Consider the following 24,421-nt stretch of genomic DNA (forward strand, 5'->3'; position numbering starts at 1 on the left):
CTATTAAATTCTTCATGTAGTTAGCAATGTTTCCAGAATTTATATGACCATGTCCTACAGCCATAGATGAACTGGTTGCAATGTTGTTACATTCTCAGGCAATGCATTCCAGATCCTAACCACTTGTTGCATAGTCTTTTTCCCTCAAGTTGCTGTTGATTCTATTGCCATTTACCTTAAATCAGTGTTCTCTGGTTCTCAACCCTTCTGCCAATGGGAACAGTTTCTCCCTATTTACTCTGTCCAGACCCCTCATGATTTTGAACACCTCCACCAAATCTCCTCTCAACTTTCTCTTTTCTAAGGAAAACGGTCTCAGCTGAACACTCACTCAATCTTTCTGTACCCTCTCTAAAGTCATTCTTTTTAAAATGTGGAGCCAAGAATTGGACACAATAGTCCAGTTAAGGTTAATCATAAAACTTGCTTGTTCTTGTACTGTAAGACTATATTTATAAAGCCCAGGATCCTGTATGCCCTTTTAACCACTTTCTCAACCTGCCCTGCCACTTTCAATGATTTGTGCATATAATCCCAGGTCTCTCTGCTCTCGCAGTCCTTTTAGAATTGTATCCTTTATTTTACATTGCTTCTCTTTGTTCTTCCTGCCACAATATGTCAACTCACATTTCTCTGCATTATATTTCAACTGCCACATGTCCGTCCATTCCACGAGCCTGTCTATGACCTCTTGAAGCCCATCACTATCCTCCTCACAGTTCACAATACTTCCAAGTTTTGTGTCATCTGTAGATGTTTAAATTGTGTCCTGTACACCCAAGTCAACATGACAACCTACTGGCGTCCTAGAAAACAACTTCGCTGCTTAGCACCTAACTTCAATATCAAGTGGCAAGACAAAATCCCTAACACCTAATTCTTGCAAGGTGCTGCATACCTGGTATCAAGAGCTCAGCTTTGCTGGATTGGTCATGTGGTTCACATGGAGAATTCCTACATGCAAAAGGCAGTATTCTACAGCAAGTTGAGCATGAGAATCTGCACCATAGGATATCCTAAACTCAAATACAATTAAGACATTCTGAAAGCCAACTCAGAGCCTGTAAGTTTATCCACACTGCAAGGGAAAAAAATAACCCTGGACATATCCATATGGAGAAGTCGTGGTCCTCAAGCAATCTCAACATTTGAGTAGAATGTCAGGTCCCTGCAGGGCAAGTGAGTATGCGCAAAGTCGGTGTCTTCATCCACCCCTCCAATGACTTCATAGGTAATATTTGCAACCTGCTTTCAAGACTTGGCTTAACATCACATACGAGGACCACATCAACCTAGACGGTGAACAGTTGGGTTTTTTGCTGAACAGTCATCTGTTGACCAAGCAACAGCTAGGGGAATCCATCACACCTAAGCTGGTCATTGGTACATATATCAAGAAAAGCAGTGGTCCTCGTACGAACCCTGGGCCACCTCATTGTATGTCTTGTCAACAATTATTGCTTGATTGCCTCTTGTGATTCGCAGTGTCATGGATGCTATAGATAAGAATGCATTTATTGTTGTTGATTCACTTGCAGAGTGCTCGATCAATGGTGAATGGAGTGAGTAGTACGAGGTGAAATCTATTTATTTGTAGATATCATAGATCTTATTCTTAGAATGATGCCTTACACTGGTTGTATTCAAAATTATCCCTATTGACCCTTTCATTCTCTTTCTGATTTGTTTGTAGCTCTGATGCAAATTAAGTTAAAGGGCGGAACGGAAAGAGCAAATACATTTTTGGGGAGATCAGGCGCTTCACCGGAAAGTAAAGTGGTGGCACCCGTTTCCATAGCAACCGCTAGCGTCGGCCGCAAGCTTTCAAACGGGACAGCATTCGTAACGGCCGCGGGGCTGAGGACGGGCGTCAGGCAGCTTTATAACGGCACTGTTAGCAAAAGGAAGACCAAAGTTTATCATTATTTCACATTTTGTTCAGTACTTTAATCTTTTTGTTTTAAGTAAGTGCTTTCCCTGATCTGGTTTATGCGCAGCTCCAATCTTCGATGGAAGTGGCTGGACCCCTGGAGGCTGTGTGTCCACAACTGGTAGCTTTGTTGAGCTGGTAAATATTACAGGCCGGTGGTTTGCGTGAATGTCATCCGGTTTCGGGTTCGCATTGTGCAAATTGTGCGGGAACTGAAGCCGCCTCCAGGCAAACTGTGAAACCGCCTCTAGCAGCTGGCACCGGCAGCCGGGTATGTTGGCATGATCCCCTTCCCAATCTACTTTGCTCTCCCCACCCCCAACTGCAACCGGATTAACACGCGTGACAACTTAATTGTGATTTTATGTGAGTCCTGAGAAATGAACCGGAAAGGAGTGCTTCTTTCCTTCCCGGGCTCCCATATGTTTTTACATTCTGCAGATTGTCACCTTTACCTAAAAAACACGTCAGCCTGACTGGTGCTTTGACGCGGTGCAGTGGGCGGGGAAGATCCTGAAAGTCCAATGATTGTCAACCTAATGTTTGCAAGAATGGACTTCCATCTCTGCTAGCTGAAGCGGGGCTCCAACCCAAAATCTACCGACGAAGTGGTATTGAATCAAGGGTCACTTTAGCGTGAGTGCAATCGCACTTCAAATGTTTGTGAAAAATGCATATATAATTTGCATTTTTTCAGGTACTTTCCCCTATACAATAATTGTACTCAAGTTATTGAGAGGTGCATAAGGGATCACTCTCAATTCCTGCTCCTTTTCCAAATGGACAAGTAGTTGACACTTCTCTATCATAAGATCAGGAACTCAACTTTGGACAGAAAGCTTAATGGGCTCAAATCTATGTCTTGGAGCTCTCAATTATCTGGAGGAGGTTACAGTGATAGTCAAGGATCATTTTTTAAATTCATTCATGGGATGTGGGCTTCGCTGGCTGGGCCAGCATTTATTGTCCATCCCTAGTTGCCCTTGAGAAGGTGGTGGTGAGCTGCAGCTAGGGATGGGCAATAAATGCTGGCCCAGCAAGTGAACTATCAATTGACTATCAATGTAACCTCCTCCAGATAATTGGGCTCTAGGGCTGTAGAGAGGGCTTTAAACTAAATTGGGGGGGGGGGGGGGCGGGTGGTGGAGGAGGAGAGAGAGAGGATTCACATGAGGGGAGATTTAGAAAGTTAATGAGAAAAGGCAATTGTGCAGGTTGACGAAACGGGGAATGATAACCAGATTGTGACAGGAAGGGACAGAGCATACAAACATAAGCGTGCACCTGCAAATAGGGTCCGAGTAGGGGAAAATGGTAAAAACATAATTAAAAGGCTCTTTATCTGAATGCCCGCAGCATTCGTAACAAGATAGATAAATTGATAGCACAAATTGAAATTAATGGGTATGATATGATAGTCATTACAGGGACATGCTTGCAAGATGACCAAAACTGGGAACCGAATATTCAAAGTTATTTGACATTTCGGAAAGAAAGGGAAATGAGTTAGGGTGGCTCTGTTAATAAAGGATGAGATCAACACAGTAGTGATAAATGATCTTTGATTGCAAGATCATAATGTAGAATCAGTTTGGGCGGAGATAAAAAATAACAAGGGAAAGAAGTCATTGGTGGGAGTCGTTTATAGGCACCCTAACAGTAACTACACTGCAGGACAAAGCATAAGTCAAGAAATAATGGGGGTTTTGAGAAAGGTACTGTAATAATAGTGGATAATTTTAATCTTCATCTGGATTGGACAAATCAAATTGGCAAAGTAGCTTTGAGGATGAGTTCATAGAATGTATTCAGGACAGTTTCTTACAACAATATATTCTGGAACCAATGAGGGAGCAGGCAATTTTAGACCTAGTAATGTGTAATGAGAGAGCATTAATTAATGATCTCATAGTAAAGGATCCTTTAGGCAAGAGCAATCATAGCATGATAGAGTGAGAAACCTGGATTGGAAACAAATGTTTTAAACTTAAAGGCAATTACAAAAGTATGGAGACAGCATTGACTACAGTGGACTGGGAAGTAAGCTAAAACGTAAGATGGTAGAGAAGAGTGGCAGATATTTAAGGAGATATTTCATAACTCTCAACAAAGATATCTTTTATTGAGAAAGAAAGACCATATGAGAAGGATGCACCATTCTTGGCTAACTAAGTTAAAGATGGTATCAAATTGAAAGAAGAGGAATAAGATGCTTTGTAGATCATTGGTAGGCCAGAGGATTGTGAAAACTTTAGAAACCAGCAAAGGATGACTATGAACATAATAAAGAGGGAGAAATCAGAACATGAAAGTAAATTAGCAAAGAAATAGAAAAATAGATGGTAAGAGATTCTACAAGTACATAAAAGGAAAGTGAGTAGCTAAAGTGAGCATTGGTCCTTTAGAGAATGAAACTGGGAAATTAATAATGGGAAACACGCAAATGGCAGAGGCTTTGAACAAGTATTTGTATCTGTCGTCATGGTGGAAGACACAAAAAAAATCACAATAATAACAGGGCAAAATCAAGGGTCAAAAGGAAGGAGGAACTTAAAACAGTCACTATCATTAGAGAAAAAGTACCGGGAAAACTAATGGGACTAAAGGCTGACAAGTCCCTGGACCTGATGGCCCAATTCATTTTGATACCATCCTTAAAAGAAGTGGCTACAGAGATAGTGGATGCATTGGTTGTAATCTTCTATAAGTCCCTAAATTCTGGAAAGGCCCCAGTGGATTGGAAAACCACAAATGGAACACCTCTAGTCAAGGAAAGAGGGAGTCAGAAAGCAGGAAACCATAGGCCAAGTTAGCCTAATGTCTGCCATTGGGAAAATGTTGGAATCCATTATTAGCAGGATATTTAGAAAATCATAATGCAATCAAGCAGAGTCAACATGGTTTTACGAAAGAGAAATTGTGTTTTACAAATTTATTAGAGTTCTTTGAGGATGTAACAAGCCGGGTGGATAAAGGGGACCAGTGGATGTAGTGTGTTTGGATTTCGAAAAGGCATTTGATAAGGTGTCACATAAAAGGTTACTATTCAAGTTAAGAGCTCATGGTATTGGGGTAATATATTAGCATGGATAGAGGATTGGCTAATGAACAGAAAACTGAGAGTCAGGATAAATGGGTCATTTTCAGGTTGGCAAAATGTAACTAGTGGGTGCCACAGGGATCAGTAATGGGGCCTCAATTATTTATGATCTATATTAATTAATGACTTAGATGAAGGGCCTGAGTGTATTGTAGCCAAATTTGCTGACCATACCAAAGTAGGTATGAAAGCAAATCATGAGGAGGACACCAAAAGTCTGCAAAGGATATAGCTAGTGTTTCATGTATAAGGACAGCAGAATTTCATCAGTGCTTCTCTGTAGCATTTGCAGGATTCAAAAATCTGTTTTACCCCATTTCCTGACACCATGTTCCATGTATAAGGACAGCAGTCTTCATCAGTGTCTACCTCAGTGAGAGGCTTTATTGAACTGATCAGAAATGGCAGCCTACAGCGAGTTGCTCCGTGGCAGTCACATGACTGCAGCAAATCAGATTTGACATGTGGCCTGATTGGATTTCAAAACCCAAACAGCTAGGTTAAGTGAGTAGACAAAAATTTGGAAGCTGGGGTCTAATGTGGGAAAATGTGAGCTGCCCACTTTGGTGGGAAGAATAGAAGAGCAGAATATTATTTAAATGGAGAAAGACTGCAGAATGCTGCAGTACAGAGGGATCTGTGTGTCCTTTTACACAAAAAGTTAGCATGCAGATACAGCAAGTAATTAGGAAAGCAAATGGAGTATTGACCTTTATTGCACGGGGGATGGAATATAAATGTAAGGAAGCCTTGCTACAACTGTACAGCGCATTGGTGAGACTGCAGCTAGAGTACTGTGTATAGTTTTGGCCTCCTTACTTGAGGAGGGGCATACTTGTTCACTTGTTTGATTCATGGGATGAAGGGGTTGTCTTATAAGGAATGGTTGGGCCTACATTCATTGGAGTTTAGAAGAATGAAAAGTGATTTTATTGAAAGATATAAGATTCTGAGGGGGTTTTACAGGATAGATGCTGAGAGAATGTTTCCCCTCATGAGGGAATTTGGAACAAGGGAGCACATTTTCAAAGTAAGGGGTCTCCCATTTAAGATGGAGATGGTGGGGAGGAATTTATTTTCTCAGAGGGCTGTTAATCTTTGGAATTCTCTACCCCAGAGAGCTATGGAGGCTGGGCCATTGAATGTATTCAAGGCTGAGTTAGACAAATTTTTGATCTACCAGGCAGTATAGGGTTTCGAAGTTAGGTAGCTAAGTGGAGTTACCGTGACAATCAGATCAACCATGATCTTATTGAATGGTTTCTGGATTGGACTTTGACCCCCAAAGGGTCAAATGGCCTACTCCTGCTCATATTTCTCATGTTCTTATTATAAAGCAAAGGAGCGATTTTGGTTGAGATTTTAAACCAAGGCCCTGACTGCTGTCTCAGGCAGACATAAAGGGCAGGATTTTCCCTGTCCTGGGATAGTGGACTGGGAGGTGGAGGGTTGGGCTGGGAAATACCAGGGAGCCATTTTGAAACAGCTCCCAAATGCAGTCCTGCCGTCCAGAAGAATGGAGTTGAGCAGCCAATTTAAATAATAAAAAGTCCTTTTAAAGGTGATATTCATAGCCTGTTGGCATTTTGCTGGCAGCGGAGTGGCCCCTGCCTTGCAAGGAGGCCACCCAGCTTCATGTAGGCAGCCTCCCTATGGCCATCCAGGGAGGTTACTGGAGCTGGAGGCTCCATGCCCCAGAGAGCGTGGCTGTGGGCAAGAAAGGCCACGCCTGTGGCACCAGTGAGCTATCCAGAGGGGCCTGCCTGCTTGGCACCTCTGATTTTAAATTTCTTACTTACCTCTCTTTTCTGTTGAGGAACACCTCAATATCCAGCCTTCAAATTGGCCTCTGATTGGCCGGCGGCATCGACATGCTACTTACCATTCCTAATTGGACTGCGCACCTGGAGGCAGCCAATTAGGAGGTCATCTCTGGGAAAAGAAGCCTTATGGTTTCTGCCATAGAACAGAAACTGTGGGCTCAGGACCCCCTTTGGCACAGACATTGGGTCCCAAAGCCCGCAGTAAAATCATGCCCAAAGATCCCATGGCAGTGTTTGACGAAGAGTAGAGTTGTTCTCAATCAACATAACTTGAACAGATTATTTTCTCATTATTTCATTGTTGTTCGTAGCACTTTGCTGTGCACTAATTGGCAGCTGCATTTCTGCCGTTACAACTGCAAAAAATATTTTATTGACTGTAAAGTGCTTTGGGACATCCTGAGGCCATGTAAGTGTCCATAAAAATGTAAGTTCTTTCTTCAAATACAAAGAAAGAATTTTATATTTGAGGTGCTGAAAAACTGAGAACCAATGTTTTATTAGGACTCATTGGTACCATTCTCAGTCGAATCCTGCCTTGATTTAAAAGTTAGTTACTCTTGCCTTTCCTCTGGCTTTGTTCCCAAGGCATGATGAGGTCTGTAGCCAAATGGTTCTGGTGGAGTGTAACTTTAGCACCAGTGAGTGGAGGGTCACGTGATGCCACTTTTGATGACATAGTCTGTGTCTAGTAGATCTGAACATAAGACAAAGCAGATGACTCCCTTGTGTTACTTTCCTCACCACCTGACATAGGCCCGATCCACCAGTTACGCCCTTCATTACTCCACCAGCTCAGTCGGTGGTGGTCCCTAACCCTTTGTACAGTCTGTGCCCTTGTTTCTTTCAATGCTCTGTCTAAAAACATGTTCAACACAAAAGTACTGTTTTTCAGCTTCTGTAGACTTTGGGGATGATAGGTGATAAGAAACCATAGGACTTCTTGAATCAGTGTTGCAGATTCCCAAAGCCATGCCCACCAGACTGTTTACCACTGGGTCCCAATTCTAGTGAGTCACATCACTTAGGATAGGGTCTTCTGATTTGGTCAGTGGCCAGGGACAGGAGGGTGTGACTGTGAGTGAGGAAGGTAAGGGGACCTAGAGGGCAGGAGTGTGAGCCTCTGCAATTGTCCAACAGGTTTGAGGTTCCCTCAGCCTGTTTGGATGAGAGTGGGGGCAGCAGGGTGGATGAAAACTAACTGACCATGGCACCTTGATACAGGAAGCTATCCAAGTGGGGGTAGAAAAAAGGACTGCAGTGATAGTAGGGGACAGTATAGTAAGGGGAATTGACACTGTTATCTGCAGCAAAGAGTGAGAGTCCAGACGGCTTTGTTGCCTCCCGGGTGCCAGGGTTTGGGACATCTGCTCAAGGCTGGAGAGGAACTTGCAGTTGGACGGGGAGGACCCAGTAGTAGTGATCCATGTAGGTACCAATGACATAGGCAGGATGAGGAAGGGGATTCTGTATGAGGGGCTAGGCACCAAATTAAGAAGCAGAATCTCAAAGGTAATAATTCCTAGATTATTACCTGGGCTATGAGCAAATTGGCATAGGACAAATAACATTAAAGAAATGAATGCATGGCTCAAAGACTGGTATGGGAGAAGTGGGCTTCGGTTTGTTGGACACTGGCACCAGTTTTGGGGAAAGTGGGATCTTTACCATTGGGATGGTCTACACCTGAACCATGCTGGGGCTGGTGTCTTCGTGAGACACCTAACTAAGGAAGTAGAGAGGGTTTTAAAATGAATAGTGGGGGCAAGGGATCAAATTTGGGAAGATGTGGTAAACCAAAGATTAGAGACAAGGCAAGAGAGAAAGGTATTAATATGGGAAATGATAAACAGACTGTGACAGAAAGGGGCAGAGAGTACAAACCTAAGAGTAAATCAGCAGATAAGGCTAGATGCTACAAAAATAATAAAAAGACAAAACTAAAGGCTCTGTATCTAAACGCACGTAGCATTTGAAATAAAACAGATGAACTGATAGCACAAATAGAAATAAATAAGTATGATCTGATAGCCATTTCAGAGATATGGCTACAGGATGACAAAGAAGGGGACCTGAATATTGAGGGGTATGTGACATTTAGGAAGGACAGGAAGTTAGGGAAAGGTGGAGGGGTGGCTCTGTTAATTAATGATAATACTAGTACAATAGAGAGGGATGACCCATGTTCAGGAAACCAGGATGTAGAAGTGGTTTGGGTTGAGATGAGGAACAATAAAGGCAAGAAGTCACTTGTGGGAGTGGTGTACAGGCTCTCTAATTGTAACTACACAGTAGGACAGAGTATAAAAGAAGAGGTAATGGAAGCTTTCCAGAAAGGTGCAGCAATAATCATGATGGATTTTAATCTACACATAGATTGGAAAAATCAGATGGGCAAAGGTAGCATAGATGAGGAGCTCAAAGAATGTTTTTGGGAGTTTCTTAGAACAGCACGCTCTGGAGCCAACCAGAGAGCAGGCTATACTAGACCTAGTACTAAGCAACGAGACAGGATTAATTGATAACCTCCTAGTGAAGGTATCCCTAGGTAGCGGTGATCATAATATGATTGAATTTTACATTCATTTTGAGGGAGAAACGAGCACGTCCAAGACTAGTATTTTAAACTTAAATAAGGGGAATTATGAGGGCATGAAAGCAAAGTTAGCTAAAGTGAACTGGCAAATGAGGTTAAGGGATATGTCAATAGAAGAATAAAGGGATATTTCAGAATACACAAAATATATACATTCCAATGAGAATGAAAAATTCCAAGAGGAGGGCCCACCATCCATGGTTAACTAAAAAAGTTAAAGACAATATCAAACTTAAAGAAAAAGCATATAATTATGCAAAGGTGGGTGGCAGGTCAGAAGATTGGAAAGAATATAAAGAACAGCAAAGAATGACAAAAAGAGTAATAAAGAGGGAAAATTTAAAGTATGAGAGAAAGCTAGCTAGTAATATAAGGACGGATAGTAAGATTTTCTATTCATATTTAAATAAGAAAAGAGTTAACAAAGTGAATGTTGATCCTATAGAAAGTGCATCTGGGGAATTGATAATGGAAAGTAGGGAGATGGCGGATCAATTAAACAGGTATTTTGCTTCGGTCTTCACTATAGAGGATACAGGTAACGTCCCGAAATTAGTTGTAAGTCAGGAAATAGAAGGGAGGGATGAACTTGGGAAAATTATACTCACCAGGGAAGTGGTATTGAGCAGATTGTTGGGGCTGCAGGCTGACAAATCTCCAGGTCAGGATGGACTTCACCCTAAGGTCTTGAAAGAAGTGGCTAGTGAGATAGTTACTGCACTGGTTTTAATTTTCCAAAATTCCCTAGATTCGGGGAAGGTTCCATTAGATTGGTAAATAGCAAATATAACTCCTTCATTCAAAAAGGGAGGGAGACGGAAAGCAGGAAATTAAAGACCAGTTAGCCTAACATCTGTCATGGGGAAAATGTTAGAAGTTATTATTAAAGATGTTATAGTAGGGCACATAGAAAAATTCAAGGCAGTCAGGCAGAGTCAACATGGTTTTGTAAAAGGGAAATCATTTAGTGGAAACCTATTTAGTGGAATTCTTTGAATGGGTCACATGTGTTGTGGATAAAGGATGTACTGTACTTAGATTTCCAGAAGGCGTTTGATAAAGTGCCACATCAAAGGTTATTGTAGAAAATAAAAGCTCATGGTGTAGGGGGTAACATATTGGCATGGATAGCAGAATGGGTCTTTTTCTCATTGGCAGGATGTGACAAGTGGTGTGCCACAGGGATCAGTGTTGGGGCCTCGACTTCTTACAATTTTTATAAATGACTTTGTTGAAGGGACCGAAGGGATGGTTGCTAAATTTGCTGATGACACAAAGATAGGTAGGAAAGTAAATTGTGAAGAGGATGTAAGGAGGTTACAAAGTGACAGAGATAGGTTCAGTGAGTGGACAAAGATCTGGCAAATGGAGTATAATGTGGGCAAATGTGAAATAATTCATTTTGACAGGAAGAATAAAAAAGATTATTATCTAAATGGTGAGAGATTGCAGAGCTCTGATATTCAGAAGGATCTGGGTGTCCTAGTGCATGAATCACAACAGGTTAGTATGCAGGTACCGCAGGTAATTAGGAAAGCTAATAAAATGTTATCATTTATTGTGAGGGGAATTGATTACAAAAGTAGGGAGGTTATGCTTCAGTTGTACAGGGCACCGGTGAGACCACATCTGGAGCATTGTATACAGCACTGATCTCCTTATTTAAAGAAAGATGCGTTAGAAGCAGTTCAGAGAAGGTTTGCTAGACTAATACCAGGAATGGACGGGATGTCTTATGAGGAAAGGTTGGACAGGTTAGGCTTGTACCCGCTGGAATTTAGAAGAGTAAGAAGTGACTTAATTTGTGATCCTGAGGAATCTTGACAGGGTGGATGTGGAGAGGATGTTTCTTCTTGAGGGAGAATCTAGAATTAGGGGTCACTGTTCAAAAATAAGGGGTCGCTCATTTAAGACAGAGATGAGGAGAAATGTTTTCTCTCAAGGAGTTGTGGGTCTTTGGAACTCTCTTCCTCAAAAGGCGGTGGAAGCAGAGGCTTTGAATATTTTTAAGGCAGAGCTAGATGGATTCTTGATTAACAAGGTGGGGGGTGGGGTGGTGGTGAAAGGTTTTCAGGGTTAGGCAGGAATGTGAGGTTTAGGTCACATTCAGATCAGCCATGATCTTATTGAATGGCGGAGCAGGCTTGAGGGGCCGAGTGACCTGCACCTGCCCCTAAGTCATACGTTTGTATGAGTCTGTTCTGTTGGTGGAACAGGACTCACCCAGAGATGGTGATAGAAAATCGTTGGATGTTGGCATATGGATGTAATTCTGAGAGTGCAACACTGCCAGAATATTTCTTAGCTAGATTGTAGGATAGCTGTCTTAATTTAAGTATCAGTCCAGAAATATTATTGTGGATGATTTTAGAGGGCCAAATGTGTTGGGGTTGCCTGAGCTGATGCTTGAGTTATCGCTGATAGATCTGTCCAGTATTTTTCTTACGATTCTGTTCCATATATATAGCTGAATGGCATACTTCAACAGGGTATTAAGGAACAACCACTGACTATTAGGGTTCTGAAGCAATGGGGTGAATTTTTTACGCTTTTTGGTGAGGCCTGGAGTCCGACCTGAAAGTGTGTGGGTCACCAACTCCCAACCCTGCCTTTAAAGATGCTGAATAAATTGCCCAGTAGAAAGCTGGCAATCAACTTACTAGGAGGGTGGGCATGTACCCAATCGGGGCTGCAGGGCTGGACATCCAGGGAGTGAGAGTGTCAGGCCGTGAACTGGAAGTTGGACACGTCTACCCATTTAAAGGCACCCTGGCACAGGTTGGTGGCAGCTGCACAACAATTAGAGGAGGAAATCTGGACCAACAAGACTTGTAAATCCATTTAAATATTGAAGCAGTAGCAGGTAGGTGCTTGTTTTTAAATTTTGGTGGCTATTGCTCCAGCAGCATATTATGCAGGAACCTTGCCAAGGAGAAAAGAACATTTGAATACCTGTTCCAGTCCCCTTATGAACAACGTGTGCTTAGGAAAAGACTCGAATTCTTCCCTTTAACTCTCTTTATCTCTCCATAGAGGCTGTTAGGCTACCATATGGCTGAGAGAATGGAGGGACCAGCTGTTGAAGGGTCCAGACCAAGGATGCCTCCACGGTTTGATGATGGCTCCCTACAATTGGTGGGAGTCCTCATGCCTGCTGACGGGAAGAGGAGATCTCCCAGCCAGGCCAAAGGAGCCAGAATGGAGGCCGCAAAGGTAGTAAGCAGCCATGGGGTTGCCTGTTGGACATGGCTGCAGTTTAAGCATTTTGCAGATGGACCTATATGTAAGGATCTGATGTGTGGGATTGCCTAGTTTCTTGGCCAAGTGCACAAGACGGCATGAAGCAGACACACCACTCTGCATGGCAACAGGGAATTTGGGGGCAGGGGTGCACTTATGAACTGTAACGCCCATTAGTTAGCAAGAATCCTGACTGGAGGAGGAGCCTCCCCCAGAATGTACGATGCCCATGGGGACACCAATATCAGGGGCCAGTACTGGCATACAAAAAATTCACTTTACAGCAAAACTAGGCAAAACTGGAGTCAATGAGAATTGGGGGGGGAAACTCTTTGCTGGTTGGAGTCATACACAGCACAAAGGAAAATGGTTGTGGTTGTTGGAGGACAATCATTTCAGTTCCAGGACATCACTTCAGGAGTTCCTCAGGGTAGTGTCCTAGGCCCAACCATCTTTGACCATCCTTCCATCATAAGGCCAGAAGTTGGGATGTTCTCTAATAATTGCACAACGTTCAGCACCATTCACGACTCCTCAGATACTGAAGCAGTTCATGTCCAAATGTAGCAGGATCTGGACAATATCCAGGTTTGGGCTGACAAGTGGCAAGTAACGTTCGCGCCACACAAGTGCCAGACAATGGCCCTCTCCAACAAGAGAGAATCTAATCATCCCCCGTTGACATTCAATGGCCTTTCCATTGCTGAATGCCCCACTATCAACATCCTAGGGGTTTCCATTGACCAGAAACTGAACTGGACTAGCCATATAAATACTTTGGCTACAAGAGCAGGTCAGAGGGTAGGAATCCTGCGGCGAGTAACTCACCTCCTGACTCCCCAAAGCCTGTTCACCATCTACAAGGCACTAGCCAGGAGTGTGATGAAATACTCTCTATTTTCCCGGATGAGTACAGCTCCAACAACACCCAAGAAGCTTGATACCATTCAGGACAAAGCAGCCTGCCTGATTGGCACCCCATCCACAACATTCACTCCCTCCACCACTGACGCACAGTGGCAGCAGTGTGTACCATCTACAAGATGCACTGCAGGAACTCACCAAGCCTCCTTAGACAGCACCTTCCAAACCCACGACCATTACTATCTAGAAGAACAATGGCAGCAGATACATGGGAACACCACCACCTGGAAGTTCCCCTCCAACCCACTCGCCATCCTGACTTGGAAATATATCGCTGTTCCTTCACTGTCGTTGGGTCAAAATCCTGGAACTCCCTTCCTAACAGCACTGTGGGTGTACCTACAGCACATGGACTGCAGCGGTTCAAGAAAGCAGATCACCACCACCTTCTCAAGGGCAATTATGGATGGACAATAAATGCTGTCCTAGCCAGCAATGCCCACATCCCATAAATGAATTTTAAAAAAGCACACTTCCTTGACAATAACTCCCAGTGAAGGCTCAAAATGAATACTAAAGTAACTTGCAACATGAGTAAACTCTCCCACCTTCTCCAGCAGATTCTTTTGCTAAAGTCAGCCATCTTGCTTGCAGCCTTTTTTCTGCCTCTGCAATGCCTTCTCACACCTGGCGTAATCTTTCCGTACGTTTTTTCTGTGCACCTACCTAAATATAGCTTGGGCAATGTAAAATCTTAGCCTACTGGCCTATTAACAAGCTTAATAGCTGATCTGATCTTGGCCTCAATTCCACTTTCCTGCCTGTTCCCGGTAATCCCTGACTCCCCTATAGTGTAAGAATCTGTCTATCTCAGCCTTGAATATATCCAATGACAGCCTCCTAGGTAGAGAATTATAAAGATTCATGAACCTCTGAGAGAAGAGATTCCTCCTTATTTCCGTCTTTAATGGGCGACTCCAGATTCTGAAACTATGCCCCCTAGTTCTAGATTCCCTCATGAGGGAAAACACCCTCTCAGCATCTCCCATGTCAGGCCCCGTCATAATTATACATATTTTAACAAGATCACCTGTCATTCTTCCATACTCCGATGAGTAGAGGCTCAACCTTTCCTCATAAGACCACCCTTTCACCCCTGGAATTAATCTAGTGAACCTTCTTTGAACTGCCTCTAATGCAAGTATTTCCCTCCTTAGATAAGTAGACTAACATTGATCAGTACTCTAGGTGTGGACTCACCAATGTCCTATACAGTTGGAGCAAGATGTCCCTACTATAATATTCCCGCTCTCACCACCCACACAGGCCAGGCATACATATCATCTGGCCTGGCAGGCGTCCTGATACTCTCCCCATCTCTATCCATGCAGGACAAACTGGCTCACAACAGGAGGGAAAGGTCACAGACAGGTGGAGAGATGCCGGAAATCAAAGTTCTGACAGGATTCGAAAACAGAGCCATCCAGCTGGCCAGCGATGACCAGGACCGGTCCTATGCTCACGGTTAGGTTGGCGCTGCTCTACCAAGTGATGATGCAGCGGTGCAACATCCATCAGACAACCATGCCGCGAGTGATGTGTCCTCTTTACAGGCCACTGCTATGCACTAATTATCTCCCCTTGCTTTTGCAGGCACATCTGCCAAACAGTCGACAGAGTCCATGACCCAGGGCCTCCAATCAAGCTCCGAAGAAACCTCTGAAGAGAAATCTGAAGGCACCCTCCCTGAAACCCTGTCACAGCACTCACCCATACCCTCCACCAGCGCAGAGACACAAACCTTGGTGGGACCTAGCCTTAGAGTAGCCTCGGGATCACAATCTGGTGAACACATCACACTTTCTGATCCACAGCAGGCAGAGGCAGAGACTTCCCAAGTACCTGGCACTCGGAGGAATGCTGTTGAGCCTGAGACAGATGACGAGCCTATGGACTCGGTCATGTCACAGTTGCTGGAGCTGCAAAGGCAAGCTAGGGAACAACAGGAAGGGATGTCCGCTGCATTTCTCAGATTGCAAGGCATGATGGAAGAGTCCGTTCGTCTTCAGGCTGAGGTGATGGCGCCAGCATTGCAACGCACTGAGGTCAACACTGGCAGGATGGCAGCCGCCATGGAGACCTTGGTTCAGGACGTCATTTCTGCACTGCTGTGCGGGCTTAACTCCATCACTGATGCCATAGTTAGCCTCCAACAGTGTGTATGCGAGAGGGGTGCTGGGCAGCCCGATCTCACTCCAGCTACTCCTTCTGCTTACGGAATCAGCCAGGGGCCCTCGGAGACCCATAGGGAGGAGAATCAGCAGGTGCACACTCTGGGGCCATCCACCCAGGTGACTCTGGGAGTGACTGGCCCGTCCGAATCTCCTCTTCTGTGACCTCCGCAGATCTAGCTCCACAGGCCGAGGAGGGTGCCACTGCCACACAACAGGACCCCGAAAGCAGGCTGGGGCCCTCCAAGCCTCGGCCCTCCAGAGGAACCCCGCCAAAGTCATCATGGACCAGGGCACCACAGTCAGCAGGCTGCTTCCACCTCTGCTGTAGATGTCCAGGGAGCACCAAGATGTAGTTGCAGGGTTAGGAAAGTTAGGTAAAAGTAGTTGCACAGCCTGGGCATGGGCGTTGATCACTTGTACACACTGTTCACTATTGTCAGTAAACTCCTAAGAATATCTCCCTGCCTGTGGCTCCTTGTTCTGATGAGCAGTGTTCTTGTCACTCAGATGTGAAACCTTTCTGCACGAAATAAAAGGCAGGTGTCTCAATCCAGGGCCTCTTCCCTGTGCTCTGTGTGGCCTTCAGAACACAGTGATGATCCAGCCTCACTCTCCCTGGAAACATTACTGATACCTACACCTCGGCAGTGCTGGTCATTGCTGCCAGAATGTAGTGGGCAGGTGCCAGAGTTCTCTCATACTCTCTGTGTGCTCTTAGCACCTTAAAGGTGGGGCTGGCCCTCATCATACCACCATCTGCGACCAGTGATGCTGTGCACCAGCTCCTGAAGGGCTGAGGTGCTGAAGGCTGACACAGCATCAGATGCATCTAAGGTTTCTTGGCTGCGTCTCTGAGATGGCCCTGATCATGGAGCGCAAGCGAGCTGCCCTTGGCCAGACAGGAGTCAGACATTCTCAGAGGCTATGTGAAGATCTATGGAGTGTCCTCACTGCATACCTCCGGTGATCGAGCGACTATTAGGGCCTCCACTGCATCTCCATGACAGGAGCATTCTCACAGAGGTTATTGGCGCTGTGATAAGCCAGACTGGATTCAAACGTTCACAACTGCGATGTGAGGATCCACCTGGACACCTCACTGCATGTCATCATCATCCTCCACAAATCTGGCAGCTCTGAGGCCCTCCCGAGTGCACCTGCCTCATCAAGCCAGTGCGAGAGCCTCATCCCTGTTGTTGTCACCACTGAGGACCCCCTCACCCTCACCCCCATCGGCGTCATCCTCATCGGAGGAGATGTGCAGCTCCTCCATCTCTTCCTCAGCCAGCTCCTCACCCTGTTGCAGCGCCTGGTTGTAAAGGTCGCAGCAGACGACAACGATGCATGACACCCTCTGCGGACTGTATTGTAGGACTCTACCAGACCGGCCCAGGCCCAGGAACCGCATCTTCAGCATCCCGATGGTCTGCCCCACCAAGTTGTGAGCTGCTGCGTGAGCCTCATATAGCGCCGCTTTGCTGCAGCCTGAGGCTGCCGCACAGGTGTCATCAGCCATGGCCTCTGTGGGTAGCCCTTGTCCCCAAGGAGCCAACCCTGCAGCCTCTGTGGATCCTGGAAAACTGCAGAGACCTGTGAGTGTCTCAGGATGTAGGCGTCATGCACACTCCCTGGAAACGATGCACATACCTGCAGGATGCATTTCTGGTGGTCACATACCAGCTGCTGTTGAGTGAGTTGAAGCCCGTACGGTTGATGAAGTCCTCTGAGTGTAGCGATGGAGACCTGAGTGCCACATGAGTGCAGTCAATCGCACCCTGCACCTGTGGAAGCCCCTGCTGCCTCTTCTTCATGAGGTCGCTGCTCCTGCCTTTGTGCAGTCAGGTGCCTCAGGCGCTCTCTCCTCAGTCTTTTACGGTCTCTGTAGGCCATCAGGCATACAGCTAGGTCACCAGGATCCATGATCCTGACGTTGTCCTCCCGCAGCATGAAAGAGAGAGAGACGTCGTTATCATGGCTGTACTAAGCACCTTTCCTGGCCCTGTGTGACCGCCCCTTAATGGTTTCCGGAGAGTGCTGGTCACCCCTCAGATGGCCAGAGATGAGTGCGCTGCATGGCTGCCCTGTCAACCTGCAACATGGGGGACACTGGTCCAAACCAGGATGCTGAGATTGCAAGGGTCTGTGAGTGCCACCAGCAGTGACTGCTACATGGCCAGCGTTAGTGAGGAGATTGTACAACGTGTGCAATCCAACTGCTCTACAGTCCAATAAAGTGGTGGCGGACTCGAAGTCTGTGCCAGGGGGGTGGGTAGTAAGGTAAGGTATGGAGCGCTTGGTGGCCCTTTGGTGCCTCCGCATTGGTTGCATGGACGGAGAGGCTAGGAGCCTGACCCCAATCACCAATCATATCACTGTGGCTGCGCCTGATCTGTCTTAGTTGCAGAGCATGGTCAGTTTATACAGGTGTCCCTAATGCATGGCCACTTCCCTCGCTTACCCTGCCCCCGCACCTCGATTGCCTGTATGCTGGATGCAGCGCCAGAGCAGCACTTGACACCCCCCACCCCCACAACCACCACCCGCCCTCAGCAGTCACCTCTGAGGCTGGCCAGCACTTGCCCCCAGACATCCCCACCCCTCAGCAGTCGCTTTCGAGGCCAGGCATCAGTTTCCCCTGAACCCCCGGCGCCCCTGAGGCCTGTAAACAACAGGCGAGCTGTGGTGAACGCTGCTCACTCACCTCAGTTCCCCCAAAGTGAAGGTACTCTCTTAGTGGGAAGTGAAGATTAAATGAGTGGGCAAGAATGTGGTAGATCGCATATAATGTGGAGAGATGTAAAGTTATTCATTTTGGTAGGAAAAATAGATAAGTAGAATATTTTTTATATGGTGAGAGACTGGGAATGTTGCTATTTCGAGGGCGCTGGGAGACTTGGTGTACAAATCACAGATAGTCAACATGTAGTTTCAGCAAGCAATTTGGAAAGCAATGTTAGCTTTTATTACAAAGGGATTAGAGTATAAGAGGACCACAGGGCCTAAGAGCTCGGCCGATATCCCAGCAGATGGAGGCAGGCCTTCTAAATTACGGCCTCAGCATTCGCCTGCCTCTGTTGCCACTTTGGGCCTGCTATGGGAGACAGCAGCCTGTTTCCAGTTCGTGTCTGTCTCCTCAGGATGAAAATTCAGCGGGTAGGCACTACCAGGATGGAAGTGGGATCGAGGAGTCGGGAAAATTCCTGACTCACAATTCCTGCCAGGAGTCATAGTCTCACGATAAGGGGTTGACCATTTAAGGTTGGCATTTAGTAAATGTCTTTACTCAAAGGTTGTGAATCTTTGGAATTCTCTACCCAGTGAGCTGTGAATTTTCAATTGCTGACTATATTTCACAGAAATTGATAAATTTTTGTGTACTAAGAGAATCAAGGAATATGGGGATAGTACGGGAAGTTGTAGCTGAGTAGATTGGCCATAATCTTATTGAGTGGCAAAGCAGTCTTGAAGGGCTGAATGGCTTACTTCTGTTATTTTTCACATGTCTTATTACAATGGGAGGGCAATTTAATTTTATGATTCAAGCCAAATGGAATGTTAGTCTGAACAGCAGAGTTTGCATTGCAGATACAGCATGCATTTGGTAAATCTCAATGAAAATCAAGATTTTTTCAATTAATACGTTTTACAATACGTTTTCCCAATATATGCAGCCCCTCACTGAAACTCAGATGGCATAAAATTAAATATTATCCTGGTAATCCTCGATTTCTCCTAAACCACATTCACAATGGTCTTGAGATCAGATCCAGTAGAAAGATTCAATGGGATAAGGATGAAATGTTTTTTCCATAGAACTAGCTCATTCCACTTCAATAATGCAGCAATATAGTGCCGATCACAATGATACGACTTGGAGAGAGAGAGACAAGTAGAGCATGGGCAGAGCCGGATGCCACCTGGGCCTCGGTGCCACAGTCACAACCTATAGTTTGGGAATTGCTGTCTTATAGTATCTCCAAAACGTTTCTTCTACTTTAACCACCATTCCTTAATGCTATTACCTCTTAAGAGCCTGTAGCAACGCCTAATTTTCCAACCCTTAATCAACAAGCTGACAGTGATGTGTGTTTTGCACAGGTCACCGAACTCGTGTAAATGAGAAGTAACCTAGAAATAGGACAATTTTCTTTCTGACTCCAGTGAACGGTTGTTCCGTTCACCCTGTGCACCTCTCGTTGGTTTTACTGTGGAGAAACCAAAATCAGCTTTACTGTGCTCAAGAGGTATTTGTACTCTCATATATTTTTATTGTATAATTGCCTCTAAAATTTATTCCATAGGATCGTTTAATCATCTTTTGGAAACAGCGAAGAGCTCAAACGCAACTCTATGTGAAATAGTTTAAATAAAGTTCTTTAAAATCTGTTACATCATGGGCCGGCTTACAGTGGATCTAATTGCTAAAAGTAGTGTCCATGTAAAGAACAGAAGAGATGAGCCGTTGGAACAATACCTAAAAAAACTGACTCATCTAAATTTTTCAAACAAGAATATTGATGAAATCGTAAGTTCACTTAATTGATTGAAGCTAAGTCATAGTCCCTGCTTTTTGCTGTTTATACATGTCTTTAAAATATAGCCTAGGGATCAAACCTCTGCTCTAGCTCGCTCACCGCCCATGATTGCTCTGTCCTCTGTTTATCAACTGTTCAGCCGCTGGAAACAGTTTATCTATATTTATTTTATCCAAACTCTTATAAATTTTAAACATCTCCATCAATCTCCTCTTAGCTTTCTCTGCTGTCAGAAGAACAACCCCAGCTTCTCCAGTCTAACCATGTAACTGTAACCCCTCATTCTTGGAACCATTCCAGTAAGTGCCTTTTGTACTACTCCAAAGCCTTTACATACTTCATAAAATTTGGTGCCCAGAAATGGACAGAATACTGTAGCTGGGGTTGAACTAGTGTTTTATGTAGGTTTAGTGTTACAATCTAGCTTTTGTACTCTATGCTTCTATTTATAGAGCCAAGGATCATGCTTTATTATCGGCATTGTTAATTGCACTCACACGTGTCCGTTCTTGCATCCCTTTTAAAATTGGACCATTTAGCTTGTATCGTCTCTCCTTATTCTTCAAAATATAAATTACACTGCACACTTCACACTGCACTTCACACTGCATTACCATGTGCCTGCCCATTCCTGTCAGTCTGCCTACGTCCTCTTGAAGTATGTTACTAGCTTCTTCACTGTTGATTGCCCTTCCGAGTATGTGCCATCTGCACATTTTGAAATTGTACCTTGTACACTAAAGCCCAAGTCATTAATGAATACAGTATCAAAAGCAGCAGTGATCCTAGAACTAAACCCTGGGGAAGACCACTGTATACTTCTCTCCAGTCTGAAAAACAACCATTCAACACAACTTTGTTTCCTATCACTAAGCTAATTTTATATCAATGTTGCTATTGCTCCTTTTATGCCATGGGCTTCAATTTGCTAACAAACTTATTATCTGGTACTTTATCAAACATATTTTGAAATGCAATAACATATCGACCACACTGCCTTCATCCAACCTCTCTGTTTCATATCAAAAACTTAATCATATTAATCAAACACAATTTGTTCTTAACAGGTCCGTTGTGGTTCTCATTTATTAGTCCATGCTTGCCCAAGTGACTGTTAATTTTCTTCCAGATTATTGTTTTGAAAAGTTTCCTCACCATCAGAATTAAGCTAACTGATCTGTAATTGCCAGGTTTATCCTTCTTTTTCTTGGCTAACTAGTAGTTAAGTACCACAACTTCATGCCGTTCATGTAATTTAATGCCAAATCATTTGGCAAGGTATGGTATAGTGAAGCTTGCAGAGGAGCAGGGCAACTTGGACTGCAACCTCTTGATTTCTGCAGGTAACTATGCATGTGATTAAAAGTGAAAATACAGTTTATATATGTTGAGTTTTTTTTCTAAAACTATGTTTGCTTTTTCTTTTGTTTCAGGATGATCTCTCTGTGTGCAAGAACCTGTCTGTCATATATTTATATGACAACAACATCACACAGATTCATAATTTAGATTTTGCCTTTAATCTCACCCATCTGTACCTGCAGAACAATAATATAACACACATTGCAAATCTGTCCTCACTACAAAACCTCTCTAAATTGTAAGCCAACCATAACTTTTATTTTTTTAAAAGAAAGTTGAAAGCAAAAATATAATAAGAATAATGGGTTGTACCATTAGCTTAAGTAAAAATGAATTTGCATTTATATAGTGGCTTTTATGATCTTGAGATGTCCTGTTTAATTACTTTTGAAGTACAGTCAATGTCTTAATATAGGGAAATGCTGAAGCCAGTTTGCACAAAGGTCTCACAAACAATTTTGAAACAAATGACGAAATAGTGATCGCAGAGTGATAAATGCTAATTGGGACACCAGGAGGCCTGTGCTTGTTTTCTTCAAAAAGTACATGGGATCTGAAAGGACAGAAGGGGCCTCAGTTTAACATTTCTTTTGAATGATGGCACCTCTGACACTGTAGCACTCCCTAAACTTCGTCAATATTGCACCAGAGCGCCAACTGAGACTTTTGGCCGGATTTTCCCCTTAGAGTGGGAACCATGTGTTGGGCCATTTCCTGACATCATTTTCCTGACTTCTAAAAGTCGGGAAATTCCATAAGACTTTGGTCCCTGGGGTCGGGGTCAGGCTGGAGTTGGGAACGCTGCCACCCGAAGCATACCTGAGGTGGTAACAAAGGTGAGGGCTGGTGAGAAGGCCTGCTTCGGTTTACTGGGACATCATCCCAATCCTGTACATGGTTATTAGGCCCCCTAGCCCTCGCCACCCCACCCCCTTATCCCTCACCCCCCACCTACTGATACTGTTCCCATGCCTCTCCTTTCCCCATGACACCTTAATCCCCATACCCCTTCTATTACCCTGATGCACCTTCCACACACCCCTCTTATATCCTCCAAACTCATGCTTCCAGTATCCACTATTTATAGAACCAATGAGCAATATAATATCAGAAACAGAATTACCTGGAAAAACTCAGCAGGTCTGGCAGCTTAGGCGGAGAAGAGCACAGTTGACGTTTCGTGTCCTCATGACCCTTCAACAGAACTAAGTAAAAATAGGAAAGGGGTGAAATATAAGCTGGTTCAAGGGGGGGGCCTTAAACCAGCTTATATTTCACCCCTTTCCTATTTTTACTTAGTTCTGTTGAAGGGTCATGAGGACTTGAAATGTCAACTGTGCTCTTCTCCGCTGATGCTGCCAGACCTGCTGAGTTTTTCCAGGTATTTCTGTTTCTGTTTTTGTTTTGGATTTCCAGCATCCGCAGTTTTTTGTTTTTAGCTATATAATATCACTAGGAAGTCTTTGACATGTCCTTGAAACTGACAAAATAAGCAAACAGGCCTTGAAAATCTCCTTTGAAAAAATCATCCTCTTACAACCTCATAAAAGTGTCAATCAAACAAAGCTAGCATGCCCCTTCGCAACTGTGTAAACATTGCCTACAGGTTTGAATGCTTTAGTCAGACTTGGAGCTAAGCCAAGAATTCATAATAAAGCCATATGAAAAAAGCAAATGTCTGGCCATCTGTTAAGCTTGTACCTGTTGAAACAGTAGCCAGATGGTCTCATTATGAATGCTTGACTGAGCTTCAAGAATGGTTAAGAGAGGTGGCGATAAGATAGAGCTGCTTATCATCAATTTACATGCAGAACCTTACATTTTATCTTTGGATAATGTTGCTGAGGGGAAGAATGTAGACGATTAATAGGAGGATGTTGAGGGTAAATCCCTGGGTGACTTTATAATTAGTGTGGAAGCTAATCCTGGGTAGTTGTCTTTCTGACACTTAGAACCAGATTTTTGCAGAGTTGGTCAAACTATATGGACTTTTAAATATGGCGGACGGGACCCGGATGCGGAAGTCCCATCCCTGTTTCTGACAGATCTAATTTTTGCTGGTAGGGCGAAGGGAGTGTAGTGTGATTCACACAGTGGGGAAACCCAAATTTAGAAGGGCCGCTTGAACTCAAATTTGGCTGTTTCAAGGGCCTTACCCCACAGTTTGGGAGTCACAAATTGATGGATTAGACAGAAATGCTCATGAAGAGTGGATAAGATCTGTTTAAGTGTCATGATCTGAAATTTAAAAAAAAATTAACTGCTCTTTAAACATGAAAAAAACAAACTGAAGCTGTTAGTGAGAGTTAAATAAACATTGTCCGTTGGACTGCTTTGATTATCAACCCATCTGATACAGGTTAGAATAAAATATTACTATCTGTTTGTGCAGTTTTAATGAAGATTTTTGTTAACATTTCCCATGGGCTATTATTATATCGTTATGAATACCTGGCTGAATTTCAAAAGCGACACTTATCTCAGCAGGATGTTCCGAGTTCATAGTTTGATTGACAGTTCAAAGAGGCTATCAAAGGGATTAATTGTCTTTGATTTAGGGTCTGAATAGAAGTTTGATTGTTTTTGTATGAGATTAGCCACTTGAAGAGATTTAAAAAATTTGAATGGGTTTCATGAATAAGAGTTTTTTTCACTATTAGGTGTGTATGAGTGAGAGCTGCATTTGATTGTTAGAAGTTAATATTTTTTTCATCTCCACATGGCTTCTTATGTCTGC

At 44.0% G+C, this 24,421-nt stretch overlaps 1 protein-coding gene across 2 annotated transcripts in view; it reads left to right on the forward strand.

Annotated features, from left to right (window-relative positions):
- The first annotated feature begins 1,821 nt into the window (after window positions 1-1,821).
- Window positions 1,822-24,421, forward strand: part of ppp1r42 (protein phosphatase 1, regulatory subunit 42) — a 199,178-nt gene continuing 176,578 nt past the window's right edge. For both annotated transcript variants that reach the window (XM_078540386.1, XM_078540388.1), the window contains exons 1-3: window positions 1,822-2,201; window positions 20,089-20,312; window positions 21,756-21,922. In XM_078540386.1, coding sequence (XP_078396512.1) covers window positions 20,181-20,312; window positions 21,756-21,922 — 299 coding nt within the window. In that variant the 5' untranslated portion in view covers window positions 1,822-2,201; window positions 20,089-20,180. The remainder of the gene's footprint in view (window positions 2,202-20,088; window positions 20,313-21,755; window positions 21,923-24,421) is intronic.

Source organism: Cetorhinus maximus, chromosome 4 (assembly GCF_964194155.1).
Source record: "Cetorhinus maximus chromosome 4, sCetMax3.hap1.1, whole genome shotgun sequence".
Lineage (NCBI taxonomy): Eukaryota > Metazoa > Chordata > Chondrichthyes > Lamniformes > Cetorhinidae > Cetorhinus > Cetorhinus maximus.